Raw genomic sequence first — 19172 nt, forward strand, 5'->3', positions numbered from 1 at the left:
TTCCCTTCCAACATGAACCATCTCTTCTTAAAAATTGCTATGGAAAGGATCAGCAAAGAAAGAAAAAAAGGATAAATAGCTGATGCTTCTTACCTTGTCTCAATTTCTGACTAGAAATGATAGCAATAACAATAAATAAAAGATTAAAGATAAGCCCTGTTCATGTTTATCGATAATCCTATTCTTTTGGTGTGTGATTTTGAGTCAGTTTTGAGGGAAGGTTGTCATTAGAAAAAATTTTTAATTGTGTATAGTTGTCATGTATCATTTTGAAAAGTGATGATTATCAGAAAGAACTGGAAATATTACCAATCATTGAAATGTCTAATTAAGGGTGACTATTTTGACTATTAAAATGAGTAAATGAGTGCATCAGCTCCTGGCATGCCCCAGTAATATCTCCTCCTAAAAATATTGCTGTACATTCCCATGTAGAATACTCCCAAATTAGTGCTTTTCAGACCAATAATGCAGGGTGTTCATATTTTAAGGTAACAGTGATTCATTTTTTTTTTTTAACCATAGTGGTTACTGGCTGTAACTATGGAATGCATTGTCATGGAAACCACATCTCCCCTTTCTCCCCCTCTTCAATTCACCCCAGAGCCATTATTGAGAAACAAGAATTAAAGGAAAGCATTTTGTGAGATGCCTATGAGAAGATAACAAGTACACACACACAGACGCACACACACGTGTGTGTGTGTGCGTCTGTGTGTGTGTACCGAGAAATGAATTCTCATTGATTAAATTTAAACAATAAAAGATTAAAACATTGAACTATATATTTTTATTTATATATTGCCTTTGGCTTTCTCAATCTAAACGAGCACAAATTGTAGAATGGGAAATAACTTGAACATAGCAGCCTTAAATGCTGCCCTAGAATAGGAGGTCAGCCTTAGCTTGGGTAATTCATTAGGGAAAGACTGTGTTAGTTATTATTGGAACATCACAATATAGAGCATACAATACTTTTGGGGTGTTTGAAATCCAAATTATAGGCTAATGAATAAGGGAAATATTGTACAACTTTTTTAGAATCCATTTGCCTTTGGAAAAACAGCCATAATTATAGATGCTCTGTAGGTGGAAGTGCTCACACAGTCACACATTTTATGGTAACATAAAGGGATAAAATGATAAGGGGTACACTTAACGTGTGAATATGACTTTAGGATTCTACAGAAGGCACCAGACCAGAGTTCTACTCCTCAAAAGTGACTCAGGGTGTTTAAGCACATATATATTAGACCCCCTGAGTCCCTGCTGACCCTGATGCATGACAGATTGAATCAGTGCCAATTTCCAGGAAGGGAATTGACGAGGTAAGGATTCCTGTGCTTAGTAGGAGAATCCTCAAAGCCTGAATCCCTAAAGCTGCCCTTTTCAGTTAGAGCCAGATTTGTCTCAACTTTTACTGCCTTTTCATGCTGATCTTTGCTCATACTTTGTTCCATGTTGATTTCCCTTTAGGAGGTCTTAATTTTGTAAGCAGGACCCATATTCCTCTCACCAGAAGGCTGATTAAAAATGTAGAGCCCTTGATATCCTCCTGGCCTATGGAATGATAATGTAAGGGTTGAGCCTGAGACTCCTCGGGAATTACGTGATCAGGTTCGGTTTCTGTTAGTCTGAGACAGGAGGGTGGGGTATTTTGAATACAGGCTGGTGAAGAAGTTTATGGGGCAGGCGCGGCATTCGACTTGACAGTTTGCAGGTTGGTTTGTTTTGTTGCTGTTGCTGCTCTTGCTGAAACTTTGTAAGTCTGAATCGTATAGTGATATTGGGGCTCATTAATTCAGAGTACAGTTGGTCGGTATTCTCATGGAATTGCATCAGGAAGATGTGATTCTGGCTGAGTTTGCTGTGGATATTTAGGACTATTTTGTTGCTCTATTTCAAGTGGGATCTGAGGTTAATGCCCAATCAGAGACTTTGGAAACTGCCCTATTCCTGTATATATGACAGGCCTAATCTTTCTCGGATAAATCTGGAGTCTTTAGGGCATACTTCTGGAGAAGTGTGATGTTGCTTTGTAAATTATCTTCTGTCACTTGTCTTTGAACCTTATCTTCCTTTTTTTTTTTTAAGATTTTATTTATTTATTTGACAGACAGACAGGCAGGCAGAGAGAGAGGGAAGCAGGCTCCCCGCTGAGCAGAGAGCCTGATGTGGGGCTCGATCCTAGGACCTTGGGATCATGACCTGAGCCGAAGGCTAAGGCTTTAACTCACTAAGACACCCAGGGGCCCTGAACCTTATCCTCATGACTTATTGATTGTGTGACTTGGGCAAATGACACAATCTCAGGGTCTCAGGTTCTTCCTCTAGAAAAACATGTCCAATAATACCCGTCTTTCAGGCTAAGACAGGAAACAGGCTATGTAAGTAAGGAGCAGCTGCTATGTACCACTGGGGCTCAATCAGGAATTTCTTTACCGTCTCTAGTCTTCATGATAGTTCTGCAAGGTAGTTCTGCTTTACAGAGAAGCAAACAGAGACTCAAGTAAGGTAAGTGACTTACACAAAGCCACTCAGCCTGCGAGCCAGAGTCTAATTCCAAATCCTGATGCCTTGCTCTTTTTCCACCAACCATTTATAAGGCATAGTGCCAGGCACTCAGGTGGCACCAAAACAGTGCTAGCTAGCTTTACTCACTTCCTACTCTTCCTGCTCTTCTGCATCCTTCCTATCACTTTTTTTTTTTTTTTTTTTTTTGTCTCCAATAAGCAGTTTTGCAGCTGGGCCAGCCACATGCTGAATTTTTTTCCATCTTAAGCAATTTTGATAGCTTCACTTTAAAAAGGAAGAAAAAGAAAAAGAGAGAGAGAGAGAGAGAGAGGAAGGAAAAAAAAAAAAAAAAGAAAAGAACAGCACATCATCCACCAGTCTTGTCATTCATACTTCCAGAACAGCATAGAGACTTCTGGGGCTTTCTGGAGCCTCTAAGATATCAAGGTGGGGAAGGGACTGACTCTTCTTTTTTGAGTTTGAAAAATGTTGTATCAGATAAAGCCTGAGGTGGATTCTACCACCTAGGGAGTGAGTCAGCTCGCTGACCCAGAAGTCAAGGGCAGAGGGCCCCAGCGGAACCATTTCCAGGCACTTCTACCCCAGGTGCCTTTGCCGGCCATCAACTCAGGCACAGCAGTCTCAGAGGGCCAGCATGGACAATGCACCCAGCAGGGTGCCACAGGGGCCTCCCCTTCTTCAGAGCTCGTCCTTGGAGGTCGCCTGTGGGGGGGTAGCGGCGTTAGGGGCCGAGTGTGGTCTCGATTTTTAGCCCTGGAGCCCTCTCACAGCGACCCCAGAGATTCCTGGGTTGCACGGAGGGAGCGGCAGGCTAGGCTAGGCTGGCGAGCACCTTGCTCCCTCCCTCTGTCGGCCCCTCCCTTCCACCCCATTGCCCGGCCAGCGCTCCCCACGGTGACTCTGGATTGCAGCAAGCCACTGGCTTTTTACCAAATCGGGAGCTGCAGTATTTTTTTTTTTTTTTTTTTCCCTTCAGAGAGAATAATTTCAGCCCCCTTCAGCTCGCATGACAATCTTGTGTGACTGGGGCGAGTAGGCGGGCACATCCTTTTACATGCTAATACTGCCCCACCTCCTTTGAACCCTCCTCTAAGCGCCTGGCTCCGTTTTATTTTTATTTTATATATTTTTAATTTTTTTTTTTTTAATTTTACCTACTCCAAATTCACCGTAGGGGGGAAAACCCTTCTTGGTTCTGTCCCTCCCCCCACGCCTCATTCCCCAGGGAAGGGAGACCCCAAGACGCTTGTTACTTGCCCGCGTTGCTTCTACCCCGGCGCTGGGATGGCTGCGCGGGGTGCAGGGGGCAGCTGTCGGAGCGGCTGCTCGGTCTAGGCTGTCACTCCATGTGCCCGGCGAGCACCGTGTTCGGGTCCCCCAGCGAGCTGCCACTGCCGCAGCCCGAAAGGAATGTCCCCTGTTGTTAAGGACCCTGACTGTTTTACCCCAATGATTTGCCACTGCAAAGTTGCTTGCACCAACAACACTTTGTCGTTGATGTTTGGATGCAAGGTAGGACGAGGTTCATGTCTTTTTAATGCATGCTGCCTCCCTTGGGGGAGCTAACAATTCCTTTTGTTGTTTGTTTATGTGTCTGCTTGTTGGGAGAGTGACAGAAGCTAGGACTTGCTCTACCCTTTCTGGGAGCTGGCTGGGTTTGGGGGCCTTGAAAGTGAACTGATTTTTCTGGCGTCCGATGTTGGGCTGATAACTCCTTTGTGGCAGGACCCTGGTCTCTAATGTACGGAGGTTCCAAGAGCAGATCACGCCTCGGAAAGGGGGCGCCTTAGGTGACTCTGTGCTTGGGATCTTGTTATACATTTAGTTAGTGACTGGGTTTCTGGCTGCTCATTTGCGAGCTCCTGAACTCATCACAGGTTACCACTGCCTGGAGCCCCGGACCCAGACCGCCCACAGTCAGGGTTACCTGCGATGGTGGTTGTGCTTGAAATTAAATTGAACATATCAGTTTGCAATTTGACACTTTCAAAACTGAAGAGCTTGTTTTTATTCTAGACAGAATATCTGGAAATAGGCTTATGTTGCCCCTAATTGTGTATTTGTCTCTGAGCTTATACAATCCACTCAAAATCAACACTCAGAAATTTTATCAAGAGGTGGCGCAATTACTCAGTGGAGTTTCTAGTGAATAACTGTCCCACCCCAGATTTTTGTAAAGGTGATTGGTGTTCACAAGGAAATGAGATTTGAAGAGTTTTGAAGCAGGTTACTATTCATTATTCCTTGTCTCTAACTTTTTTTGGTGGGCTCAAAGGTGCACCTCCCTGGAAAAGATGCATAGAATGTGGTATTTGAGCAGTCCTCGCCCGTGAAGGGTCTGAGTGCATGTCCCCTCACTCCCAGACATGCACCTTCACTTCTTTTCATTGTGAAAAGCTGGTGGGTTTGCCTGGTCTGTCTGTATAAGACTTTTGTGGCCACTGTGGTGACTGTAAGGACAGAGAGAGCATCATCTAAAAAACAACTAAAATTCACCTTCTTAAGTGAATAAAATCACATGATCCTTATTGCTTTGAAAGATACTACTAGTGACTGGGTTGGACACTGGTCAGCATCTTACACAGGAGAGTTAATGAAACATACGCGTTCAACTTCATGGCTAGTGCTCAGTGGAGGTGTAAATGTAATGAAAAAATGGGGAGTCAGGACTGTGAGTTTTATACTGACACCGCTGAGAATCTCTCTTCTCCGAGCCTCTGGTTTTCTATCAAAAGAGAGGCATAGGTGAGGTGATCTTTCTTGGCTCTAATAGTCTCCAGGGATCCTTTTGTAAGATCATTTAGTGGTAAAGTTACTGCCAGAGATTTACGTTTTTTACCCCATATAGTAGACTGCACCTTAGAGTCAGTTAAAAAAATATATTGATCATACTAAAGACTAGCTAGATACTCCTTTGGAAACCCCTGGAAAGGTCTTAGAGTCTTAAGGTCTGTGTGTTCATGGTTGTCAGGAAGATGTATGTGAGTGAACAGCACCAGTAGCTAACTTGTTAGCTTCTCTCCCTCCCACGTCCTGCTACTCTCCCCTGTGCTTCTGTCCATTCACTCCTCTAATTGTATTTACAGCAGCATCTTAGCAAAGGCGACTATTTAAAATCCATTCCCATAAACTTATGAGAATGGCATTGTAGCACTTAATGATTATAAACAAAGGTGAATTATTTGTCAAGGGAAATTAAACACAAGCTCATAATCAAATAAGATAAGTTATTGGTGTGGAAATGTTGTTGAATATGTGTTCAACCCTTGAAACTCATTTTCAAAGAAGTTTCTTTCATGCTGTTAAATTTTCCACAATTTGCAGACCATTGGAGGGAACTGGTATAATCACAAGCACACTTTTTTTTTTTTTTTTTTTTTTTTTTGTAAGTCTGGGGAATTACTTTAGTTTAACTTCCTTTAAGTTCTCTTCCTTTTGGTATTCAGGTTTGGAAAGTTCAGTTGGTGAAAGGGAACCATATCAATAGAGTGAAACACCTAAATCATGTCTGTTGGTAGACATTGGTCCATGGAAAAGAAATCAAGTCTCTGTGAAAATAAAATAATACTTTTAAAGGGTCTATCCCATTCCCTTTTGTCAAGTATTTGAATAAGATCATTCTTCAGCCCCATATACAGGGATTGATAATTATATTGTAATCATACTAAACAGTTGGTTAATTACACACTGGTTGATGTAAGGCTCTCTCCTTAGAATTTTAGATATGGAAAGAATAATAGAGCCTTCTATTCTAGCCTTTCTCTGATGAACAGCACTCTCTGATGATGATAACATATGTGGAACCCTTACATAGCATCAGATAGGCCTGAGTTTCAAAGCTAGGTGTACTACTCACTGGTTGTACAATTTCTCTATGTCTCTGCTTCCTCATGGGTAAAGTGGTCCCAGTGAAACTACTGTCTTACATCCTGCTATGTCACTGTGAGAAATACAGTTTAAATGAGATGTATGCAGTGCTTAGTACTTTTGCATTCATAAAATAATTGATATTTTTATTTGACCTTGGGTTATTTTTACAGCTCTTTTACTGCTGGGGGGGCAGTGTATCATCTCTTCTAGAAGGACCTTCTTTCACTGTTAATTCTTTGGATAAATTGTTTATTTTTACTGTAAGCTTGATCATAGCTTCTCTTAGAGTTACTTTATGTGAAGTGTTTATATAAAATGTAGGAGCCATTGGTATATAGATAAAACATTCATAAAACAGAGGGGATTTATGAAAACTCATGAAAAACTGACACCAATGTTTTACTCAATCAACAAATATTCATTGAGCAACCAAAAAATGCTGCGCAGTAGAGATGTAGCAATAAACAGCTCTTGTCCCCCATGGTCTCAAAGTCGAAGGATGTAGTAGGTGACAGTATTAATTGTAGTGTTGATTATGAAAAAAACATGAAATGAGGATTTTAGTTGAATCTTTGAGCAATGAAACTGGAATTTTAAATAATTATTGGGGAAAAGATAGAGATATCTTGGAGATAGAGATATTAATATGGAGCCTCCAAAAATGCATTTATTACAATATTATCTATAAGTCTGAATATAAGGTTATCAGGATGAGTATTTTTCTGGAAAGATATTTATTATGGCAAAGTCTAAAACCATGTTTACATGTAGGCTGAACTTCATCATCTTCAAAAATAACACTTAAACTGTTTGTTCTTATTCTCCCAAATCTACTAGTGACTTAAAAAACATTGAGTAACTTGAGCTTTGAAGGAGGAAGCCCCAAGTAATTTTATTTTGTCACTTAACAATCTCTAGGGCCCCCGTTTGCTGCATCCTGGCTGTAATTCAGTTTAGTTAGCTGACTATATGACTTATGACTATAAATGTGAAGTGTCTTTCTGTGCCAGGCTCTACGCCAGGCACTGTGAAAGGCATTAAAGGTACAAATATAAGTATGACACAGTTCCTTTCCTCCAGGACTTGCAAGTTTATTGAGGGAGATAATCCTCCTCCCTTCCCTAAAATATAGAAAACTCAAAGTCCCACCTGTTTCTCATAAGAGAAACCAAAGCACTGTTATTAAAAACAAGAGTTTTCCTATTTTATTAGTCCTCTTTTTGCCCTGGTCCATACACCATTATCACACAATGCTGCTTATAGGAATGGAATTTCCATGGAGAAAGAGGCCTTCTAAAAGCCTTTTCCCCCCTCATGGTAGTTTTTGTATTTTATCTGAAAATAGCCATCACGTTTACCTTTACTTAACTCTGTCCTCTCCACGTGTAAAGATCCAAGTTCAAATGTAATTCAGTGGCCAGTCTATGTATTGTTTCTCTTTCCTTTATCTTGCCAGTAGCTGCATTACAAGGGTCTGCAGCATCTGTGAGTCCCCTTCCCTTCACTCGCTCTTTTCCAGTCACCATTTCCAAGGCAAAAATAAACAAACAACACGATGGAATATTCATTATTTTCCATAATATTATAAATGTTCAATATAAAGTGAAATGTTCTCCACAGTTATTGCTTTTCTTTTCTTTTCTTTTCTTTTTTTTTTTTTTTTTAACTCTAAAGGTGTTGTTATTGAAATAGGATTTTGCCTTGGAGAAGCTCTCCCTCCCCTACCCTATATAGCCATTTGTTAATATAACAACTCATCTGAATCAAACCTTCAAGCCCCTAGGCCACATCAGGTGCCTTTAATAGTTGTCTGATGGATTAGGATCAGGAAAAGTTCTTAAACAATGTTGTAAGTCCTGGAACCTTTTTTTTTTTTTCTTTTTGTCCTGTGATTGTTTAGACATTGCACAAACAGTCCCACCCCTCAAAAGAAAGGGATTACTTGGCAGAAAGCAATTTCCCTTTTGTCTATATGGGAACTCGCCCCAAGAAAGAAGAATGAGAATAAGGAAGAGGTTAAAATATTAGAAAATAGGAGAGGATGGAAATAAAAGGAGGAAGGGATTCTTACTGAAGAAGTAAAGGGTAAGGGAAAAAAAAAAATCAGCTTGTTTAAATATCCACAAAAGCAAGACACTATTCTAGGTGCTTCATAAGAATTATTTCTTCAGATCTCTAAAGTTATCAGGCAAACGGAGAAAGCAGGGATGGAGGGAAGGAAAAGGAACTAGAATGGGTTGATGGGAAGGGAAAGAAACTTCAAGAAAGAGGATGAAGAGGAAAGGAAAATGTGTTGCAGGCTTCTATCCTACAGAGGGTGCTTATGTAGTCTCCCAAGATCAGAGTATGTATCAGTACCTCTCTGGTGGACAGTTCCCTGAACACTGGGATTCAACCAACCCCTTGCAAGTTTGTTAATCCTGCCTAGAAAGTCTCTGGCAGATAAGTGGTTTTGTTTGCTCATTTGTTTATTTGAACAAAGCCAAATTTGTTACATAAGAGTAGTGAATATATCTGTCATTATATTCATTAATAGATATATTACTATGTGTATTATTGTGGTTGATAGGATAGTTTTATGTATTTTGAATATTGCCAGTGCCTGGCGTTTTTGGTATGTTCTTTATTTTTTTGTCTGAAAATGAGATATATATTTGTCAAAATAAATTTTAAAAACATAAAATCAGAAATTAAAAATTTTAGAAAATACCATTGTCCCAGAAGCCTGGAGATTGAAACTGTTATTATCTTAGCATATGTTTTCTTAGTTTTTTTGGTATTTTTTTGTTGTTGGGGGTCTGCAGATAGCTTATTTTTTAAAATGTAGTTGGAGTGATAGTGAGTTTACTTTTGAATGTTTTAAATTTATGTTGGGATTTGCTTATGTATATTAATAGCTCTATTTTACCTTTATCTTTGGATATTTAGATTTTTCCCCTATATTTTCTACTATTAAAAATAAAATAAGATGCATATTTTGATAAATAAGTCCTTTTAGAATTTAGAATTTCTTACTTTGGGGAATCTAGATCAAGAATTACTAAGACATATTTTAAATATTTTAAAACTCTGGATAATGGGTTATTACACTTATTTTAAAAATGGCTATGTAAATTTGCACTACCACAGGTTACTTTATGTGTTATACAATTCTCCACTTTAAATTCTTTTCTTCTACTTTATGGACTTATAAATAAAAGGTAGTCTATTCTCCTGTGAATAAGGTTAAAACTCTGTTTGACTTTGAGTTTATAGGCATCCCATGCCTCTATTGGTGTGTCCCACTTTAAAATTATCTAACATGCAAAAAAATCCAAATGTTCAAAATGGGTATATCAAGGTAACAGCTATTGATACTGTCATTAGGATATTAGTCCCATCACATACATACTCACCTGCTACCATGTGCCAAATACTGTTCTGTATGCTTTATAAATGTCAACTCACTTAATCCTCACAATAGAGGTGGATATGAAAGTTATCTCCATGTTAGAAATGGGGAGACTGAAGCATACAGACTTTAAGTAACCTGTTTAAAGTCACAAAGCTTTTTAAGTAGCAGAGTCAAAATGTGAGCCCAAGCAGTTTATGTCTAGAGCCTACAACTCATTTCTACAATTAATTATAGGGCTCTCTCTAATAACAACTTCATAAGTGCCTTTAAATCAGGAGTCAATTTTCAAAAAAAAGTAATTTATAGGGGCACCTGGGTGATTCAGGGGGTTAGGCCTCTGCCTTCAGCTCAGATCATGGTCTCAGGGTCCAGAGATCAAGCCCTGCATCAGGCTTTCTGCTTAGCGGGGAGCCTGCTTCCCCCTTTCTCTGCCTGCTGCTCTGCCTACTTATGATCTCTCTGTGTCAAATAAATGAATAAAATCTTTAAAAACGTAATTTATACATACCTTTCTTGGCATAAATTTGAATTTGAATACAAGGCACACCTGTTAAAAGACTCAACCTCCTTTTAAAGTATTTATTTCAAAGGAGTTTGATCTAATACACCCTTTCCTATAGTATTCATGTTCTCATTTCTTACAAGGTTACTAAACTATATAGATAGGACATGACTTTTTCAAGATGACACAGCAAGTCACAGAGTCAAAGCTAGAACCAGGTCTCCTAATTTGTAGCTCAGTGTTACTTTTCTATGCCATGATCTCTAACTATGAACTAGAAGTTTTAAGAAGGTGAGAGAAGAGAAACTGACAAGTTTTTATCTGTAAAAAGCAGGAAAAATAACACCTTGCTTACGGGACTATTGTAAGAATTAAGTGATATGTCACATATGAAAACATTTAACACAATGCTTGGACTGTAGCAAATACTCAGGACATTTTTGTTTTCCATTTTATTAAGGCCACTTCGCAAACTGGTAGAAAAAAATGGAGGTTGTTGGTAGTCAACTGAAAAGTGTTCTTTAGTCAAGCACATTGAAATTCATCTGTTAGTAAATGGGGTGTACTCTAACCTAACACATTATTAAAGTTTTAATGCCACAAAAGGCAGAATCTAGAAGTTTATATAATTCACACCAAAATATATATATATATATATATCCTAGATTAAATCTGACCCAGAAAGAGAAAATGAAAAATGAGCTAATAAGTGAAGCAGGTGCTGAATATCCCAAGAAGCAGGTTGCATAGGACTTGTGTCCCACTTGACAAAGGATACTTGCCAGTTCAAGGTCCTTTTCAATTTTTTTACTGGTAATAGTGGAAATTGGAGGGGGTGAGACACTACGTATCAAAAGATAAGGAAGGTTAAATGTTATGCAGTCACTAAAGTATGTTCACAGAAAGGAACATTAAATCATAGAATTTAGGATCTTGAAAAACCAGAGACTTTGTTATTTGTTGTGAAGCCTTTTGCTTCATAATCACTTATGGATTTTCCAGTGAAGTTTCAAAGTCCCTATGGTAAAATCATGTTCAATCCTTTATGAATTCAGTTACTTCAGGATTCCTGGGATACCTAATACTTAATGTTCAAATATTCATAATATTCAGTTGTAAATTCTCTTTCCTTGTTCTATTGTCCTTCTAAAGTCTGACCTCCTTAGGGACAAGCTCCATATATATTCATTTAGTATACTCAAGAAGTCTAGGAAATGTTCCACAAAGGGCAGTCAATAAATATTTCTTGAATGAATGAGCCAATTCTATAGGTGCTTGCAAATGTTTACTGAATGAGTGAAAAAAAAAAGTGTGTATTTTGTTATAGTTTATTTGTTATTTTCCTTTGGCAATTTGCCTCTGAAAACCTCTTTTATATCAAACTTCCTAGAGTTTATGTTTCCCTGAAGCATAGACGAGGCATTACTCAATATGTTACCTTGGTGTGATGGTTAATTTTGTGTTTGAAATTGATTATGCTCTATTGGGTGCCCAGACATTTGGCCACACATTATTCTAGGTGTGTCTGTGAGGGTTTTTCTGGATGATTTTAACATCTGAACATCTGAATCTTCAGATTGAGTAAAGCAGATTGCTTTCCTTAAGGTGGATGGGCCTCATCCAATCAGTTGAAGACCTGAATAGACCAAAATGCCTAAGAAGGAACTCCTGCCTCACTGCTTTGACCTGGGATATCAGTCTTTTATTGCCTTTGATCTCAAACTGAAATGTGAATTCTGGTTGGGTCTCAGTTCTGGTTGGCCTCCAAGTTGGACTTACACCATAAGCTATCCTAATCCTCAGGCCTTCAGACCTGGATGAAAACTGCACGTTGGCTCTCCTGAGTCACCAACCTGCTGATTGTAGATTTGGGGACTTTTCAGCCTCAATAATTGTGTAAGATAGTTCCATATAATAAATCTCTTTCTGACTTTGTAAAATTCTGAGTAATATGCCTGGTATCTAGGATAAGATCCCTGGACATGTCATCGCTAGTAAGTCACTCTTTTCTAGTAAACTACTGGTGAGCTAATAGATTATAATTCACCTGAATCTCTGTGCCATGGGGATCTTGCAGTTAAGTTTGTTTTCTCAGAAGGTCCTGGATTTATTTCATTATAAATTGTAGATTATACCTCCAGACATAATACAGTAGAAATCATTCAATACTACTTTAATGAATTTTACATCTATATTTGCATATATGAATGTTTGTCAGCCTATAAACACATTGGACATTGCAGTGATTTTTATTAAATATTCAATTATAATTTTACTATGAAAATTTAGATGATCAGATCAAAGAGAATAAGAACATTGTCCTAAATTATGGCTTCTGGAAACCTCATAAAAATATAGTATTTTTTTTTAAGATTTTATTTATTTATTTGACAGAGATCACAAGTAAGCAGAGAGGCAGGTGGAGAGAGAGGAGGAAGCAGGCTCCCTGCCGAGCAGAGAGCCTGATGTGGGGCTCGATCCCAGGACTCTGGGATCATGACCTGAGCCAAAGGCAGAGGTTTTAACCCACTGAGCCACCCAGGCACCCCCAAAACATAGTATTTTTAAAAACATCATTTGTGTGTGTGTGTGTGTGTGTGTGTGTGTGTGTGTGTGTGTGAAATTCTTAATATAAAATATTATTTTGATGATGTTCCATTGCATTATCTTCATTAAAGTTTTGCCCACGTTTCTGAGATAGTTAAAGCATTTTATTTGTTGAGAGGGCACACTAAAAATAGTTACAATACCTAAACTGTTGGTCCAGTACATTCTAACTGCCTTAATATCCACATTATGCATTAGGCCAACCAGGGATTAAAATCACTGCATTGTATCTCAAATAATAGTGGCATCAAATTATGATTAATGGTATCACTTTCATAAGATCTCATATAATATGGTGGTTTGTCATTGACTTGTTATTTAAGATTAGGAAACTTCGATTTTCCCTTGGAACTATGTCTCATGTTCTCACTATATTTGGCAAAAATCTCCATTTGGAGAAAGGTAGATGCACAGGCCATTAATCAATTTCTAGCTTTCTCTTGCTATTATATTTAGCATTAGAATTGGCAACTCTTGGTTACTCAAACAGAATAAGATACTGTTGATGCCTTAGGACTCTCAGTTTGGCTAGTGCGTGAGCACTAAGAGAAACACATGGAGAAAGAAAAACAACCAAAAGGGCAGGTTGGGCAAACACTTATTGAGTGCTTACCATGCACAAGGTCCTGTTCTAAGAAGTTCACATGAATTAACTTACTTACTATTCAACATAGCTCAGTGAAGGGAGCCGTTAATCCCTATGTGATAGCATCTCTTCATATGTACAACTAATATATAGAAGGTTCCACAAAATAGTTGATTTCTTTCATTATTTCCTTCCTTCCCTCTTTTCTCTCTCTCTCTCTTTCTTTGTAGTATAGTTAACACATAATGCAAAATAGTTCACATTTTTAAAAGTGTCTCGTGCTTTATTTATTTATTTATTTTTAAAATTTTACTTATTCATTTGAGAGCGAGTGAGTGAGAGAGGGCATGAGAGCTGAGAAGGTTAGAGAGAGAAGCCGACTCCCCATGGAGCTGGGAGCCCAATGCAGGACTTGGATCCCAGGACTCTGAGATCATGACCTGGGCTGAGTCATGGTCACTTAACCAACTGAGCCACCCGGGAGCCCTGTCTCGTGTTTTATAGTTTGGGAAGAACTGCTACAGATAATAAGAGGACAAAAGAATCAATGATTGCTTTAAACATAGTTAGAGAAGGCTTTTTGGAGGTAGCTGAAATTAATCTGGGTTTTTTCAAGACCTTGGACTAGGTCAGAAAAAAAAAAGAGTGTGACTTTGGACTCAAGTCTACTACTGATCCTGTGACCCAATACTTCTTTGCCAGTGTTGAAAGAACATGATAACAGAAATCAGTGGCATGATATTAAACCTTCCTTTGGTTGGAAGAAGAAAAGGGAGAAAGAATGAAGAAGAGGCAGAGAGAGTGTTAGATTATACCCAACCTACTATCTGAATGAGGCAGAGAGATATCTTGAGTGAGTCTCAAGCTTGAGTGTTCTTGGTTAGGCAAATGTGGAAGGAAGAAGCAAATTCTGAGGGTTAGGTTTGGTAATAAAGGTGTTATGTGACTAGGCCATTCGCTCTGTGATGTTGGGGAAGCCCTTCCACCTCTCTGCGCTTCAGTTTTCCCATCAATACAATTGAGATAAGACACATTTAATAGGCTTGTTATGCCATAGGAATAAGAAAGCAATTAATACTATACCTGGCACGTAGTAGCCAGTAAATAGATATTGGTCTTCTCACTCTGTCAGATACAGTCTCTTCCCACTTCACTTTTGTTTATATGAGCATACTGTGTGAATGCCTAAAAAGAGGCCTTTTCATCTTCACATGTCAGATTCAAGAGGTAGGAAGAAAAAGCTTACTGTGTGAACCAGATCAGATATTAGCTATATTCAGCCACCTTTACTGAGTGTTCAGTGTGGCATCATTTTGTTAGAAAGATTTTGTTGATCATCTCTAGCATTTTATTAATACATCCCATTTGGTCCTCTTTGTAGTAATATTGGCATAACCTTCCTCCCATGATTTTACCTCAGAGAATCTTTGAGAGAATGCACCTAACTCCTAAAGCACCTTACATGTGAGCACAGATTCAGTAACGTGTCTGTTATTATAGCTCTTGTTACCTGAGGTATTAGTGCCTAGAGGTATTAAGCAGATAACCCTTTTCCTAACATCGGCTGCCTGAGAAAATTTTGTTTTGTATATCAGTAAACCTTATTTCTTTTATTTAAAATGCCAAATGACCCTCAAAAAGAAAATGCTCCTTGAGATTCTGCAGCCCATCTAATTCCCAAATAGACCTTTCTTGAGTTTTGTAAAATGAAAACATTTTCTCTCTGTGCTTGAGCCTGTATATTGCCCTTTGCTAGAGCTATTTCCCCAGAAAATTGCTATGGTTGGTCTCTCAAGCCAGAGGGAAGAAAAAGGTTTTATAATGAAAATGCTGACAGGTTCTTATCTACAGCAGTATGAGTAAGGATGCTATGATCTCATTTATTGTAGAAACCGGATGCCTGTTTTGGCTGAAGGGAGATCAGGCATCCTCCAGAGCTCTGGGGTTTTGAATTTTTATCTTGAAAAGTTTGCAAGGAAAAAAAAAAAATAACTGTAGGAAACTAAGAAACCAGGACCATGCAAACTGCACCTTCATTCTTCCAGTAAAGTAGTAAAATGAATTTCAATAAGGTTCTCAGATGAAGGTGGTCAGAAGGTTTAAGAGGCTGGAAATGGGGATTGTGTATTCGCTTGCTGCATGCGAGGCTTGCCTCTTTGTAATGGATTTATCTGACTATGTAGAAAGAAGCTTTATTCTTGATCTTATTTATGTTTTAAGGTGATGATCATGATTTGTGGACAGCATTCTGAAATCAGTTATTTTGTCCCTCAACATAATAGCTCTGCAAGGTACTTTATGGATATTACAGAAACTTTAGTTTCTAAATGCACATCAAGTTTAAAATTCTCTTCACTATGGATATTTCAAGTATCAGGCTTAACACTGTTTTTCCACATATTTTTAAGGTGGTCAAATAACTAGTTTGGGCTAGACTGGATATTCTTTAAAGTTTTTTTTTTTTCTGTTCACACTTCCTACATAATGCTATGCCTTGTCCTAAGTAACAGAGCATGTAGTGGTGGCACGGGGGTCCAAGCTTACTTTTCTGTTTCTAAGCTCAGAAAAGTCTCTTTTTCCCTTGTTTGTCCTTCCCTAAGCATTTCCTAGGGACTGACGATGCTTCCAAAGCATTCAACCAAGATATTCTCGGGATCCTGCCAAGAACAGAGGGTGGAGCTGGTGCTTGTCCCATAATACTCATTTATGGGATCAAAATGAGTATGTGATACCTGTATTGAAGATTGAAGGGCTGACAGTGCATAGTGCAGAGGCTCAACAAGTGTGTACCCAATCAAATCAGAATGCACTTGTGCAGTGAAGACAGCTAGACACTTCAGAGTATCAGGGCAGAACTAGAGTTGTATGACTTTGAAATACTTGTCCCTTCCTTCCTATGGCGTCTAACCTGTTGAAGATAGCCCTTAGTGTAGAAATATGGTGTGTTTGGTGCTTCTGAACCCACTGATGTGAGAGCATGTAGTTAGGCCAGATGAAGACACTGTGGGCTTTCTCTTTCATTTTTTTTGTATCCCACTTTAAGAGTCCAGGACCTGGATACTACCTTCTTACCTCCAGTCGAATCAATTTCATTAACAGCTCCATTATCATATTATTGGTTTTTAATACCTTTACTGTTAAGCCAAGAAACTCAACAAAAATTTGCATGTCCCAAAGCCCAGCTACTTCTGTCACAGGAATATGAGGACCAAAATATATCTTTGAAAAGTGAAAAATCCATATCTTTGTGTAAAGATGGTCTAGGTGGTAGACTTTCTGAATTCCAGGAAAGCAGAGAAGACGTGCTTATGTAGTTAAATTCAGATGAACCAGCTTTCTACTAATAAAATCAAAATCTAGGTGTTTGCTTGCATAACACATAGCAACTAGGGTTGCTAGTTTTTGAATATTAAGAGCCCCACATGCATATTTTCTCTTCCATTCATATGGACTCAGTAGGATAATTTCTAAGTTTTCTGACTGAAAAGGACAACCCAAAATGTATTATTTCACTCTAGCACAGGTAGGTGTTCTGCATTTTTGAATAAGCATTTGGCACTGATGTATAAATCTTCTTTATATACATCTTTAGAGAAGAGACCTATCTGACAAACCCTGGATTTCTTTTGCAGTTGTTGGTTAACATTTAATTGGTGATGTTTTATTTCAGTTATTTATCTCTGCAACAGTTTAGGAAAACTGCACAGTGACTTTCATTTCAGTACAACCAAATTTTGGGCAAGTTAGGAGGTAATGGATGGACTTAAGTAGATTTACAAAGATTTAGCTTTAAAAAAAAAAACAAACAAAAACCCAAACCCAAACCTAGGTATATATCAAGATTACTTCCCATCTGGAGAGGCACATCTGCCAAAATGAGTTTCTTCAGTCCCCAAGCATTAACATTAAGGACTTGATGTTGTGCTTCACAGATGATGATAGTTTGCAAGATCCTTTATTACATATCATAGACTCAGTCCATTTAGTCTAATTCCGAGTTAAGTTGTGGTGCATCTTTCAAGGCGTTCCAATATGCCATTCAGAAAATATTAATGAGGTGGTTCATACCATGTGTCTACAGTTGCTTACTTTCAAATGTATGATCCTGGTGTATCGCAGGGTTTGAAGTCCTTGCCTTGCATACAGTCTAGCTGTTCTGAGCCCTCAGTGTGTTAGCACCAAGTGGTCCTCCCTAGCCTCGGTTCTGGAGTTCAGCTGGGAAAATTCAGAGTTAAATTCTTAAGCAAGCGAGAGCCTGTAACAGTGGTCAAAGCAAAAGTGGGGGGAGTGGGCAGGCCCAGAGGGGGCAACTACCCCAGGGGAACAGGGTTGTCTTTTCTTTTTATGTTTGCACGAAAAGGGGTAAGAGTCATATCTAGTGTGGTCTCTGACTGAGGATGCTTCCAGTCATCTCAGGGACTCCTCCTACCATTGGGGAAGTGGAGTTTTTGGCTCTATTATATCCTTGTTGTAATTGTCACGACAATCCCCCCAACCCCCACCTTGTGTGTGGGGGGTGGTTAAAAACCACAATGTAAATGTATTAAAATGAAGCTGTAGGTTATTGTAGGGCAGTAGTTCTAGGGAAGAAAGCATGCATATCCCCTGGGGATCTTTCCCAACTCTTTGCAACTTGGTTTCTGCCTTTTATCAATATGAGAGCACCCATGCCCCACTCAGATCTGACTAACTCCCTCCTCCATCAAATGCACTCTCTATCTTGCTACTTTTAGCTATGAACCATCTAGCACCTTGTACTGTTATTTAATGATTGCATGTAAACATTCAAGTTACCTATCCAGTAAGAACACTACTGGTTTATTTTAACAAACCAATTAAGTATTTATCCTCCTCTGCACATGTCCAGGGCCTTAAAATGGTAAGGACTATTTCCAAGGAGTGAGGAGATCAAAGAAATTGCCATAATATGGCTAGTCTTGGCTTATCCTTCTGGTCTGTTTGTGTTATCTTTTTATGGAAGATATCCCTGGCTACCGTATCACCTCTCTGATTCCATGGAGTTGTGGACATTTTTCTGTCGTACTGAAATGAATTGTCCAAAGGCTCTAAATACCATGAGGTGCCAAAGTCTGGGACTTAACATCTTGAACACCTACCTACTAGTATAGTGCTTGCAACATACTACGTGCTCAATGTCGGTTTGTTGAATGAATGGTTTATGTAATCTTTTTGTTTAATTATTTAGGCAAGTGAGACCTAATGCTAATTTCAAAGAAGGACCTGTCCTAGTTTTGTTAAAGCTTCTTTTGCTTCCCCCATAATGAAACCCATCATACTTTATTTTTAGGATATTTTTAGCTGCATATAATTTCCACTGAGCTTCACTTCAGGAGACCAAAGGGAAAACAAATAAGGCATTCAGTAAATATATGTTGAATGAACAAATGAATCCTTCAATGCTGGCAACTAAAAATCAGTTGATAATATGTGATGAAGGAATGAATAGATAAATGAATGCCTAGAAACATAACATCCTATTGTAACCCATGTTTTGTGAGGTAGTTTAAATTCATCTTAAAACAATTTATAGATTTCTAATAGCTAGAAGGGATTTGTTTTGCTTTTATTGCGTTTAAACTGACACTAGCTTTCATCTCTCTGACGGCCTCAGAATCCAGGTATAGTCCAGTGTCTTTAACAGAGTCGAATGATTTATA

At 38.6% G+C, this 19172-nt stretch overlaps 1 protein-coding gene across 6 annotated transcripts in view; it reads left to right on the forward strand.

Annotated features, from left to right (window-relative positions):
- The window catches only part of DLG2 (discs large MAGUK scaffold protein 2), a 2075147-nt gene that overhangs the window by 882260 nt on the left and 1173715 nt on the right, over positions 1-19172 (forward strand). The window contains exon 1 of one of the 6 annotated variants that reach the window (XM_032356658.1): positions 3554-4047. The exons of 4 other annotated variants lie outside the window; for them this stretch is intronic. In XM_032356658.1, coding sequence (XP_032212549.1) covers positions 3946-4047 — 102 coding nt within the window. In that variant the 5' untranslated portion in view covers positions 3554-3945. Of the gene's footprint in view, positions 1-3553; positions 4048-19172 lie in introns of those variants that run through there. One more of the 6 variants, XM_032356666.1, reaches the window with a different exon arrangement.

This window comes from Mustela erminea, chromosome 9 (genome assembly GCF_009829155.1).
Source record: "Mustela erminea isolate mMusErm1 chromosome 9, mMusErm1.Pri, whole genome shotgun sequence".
NCBI classification, from domain to species: domain Eukaryota; kingdom Metazoa; phylum Chordata; class Mammalia; order Carnivora; family Mustelidae; genus Mustela; species Mustela erminea.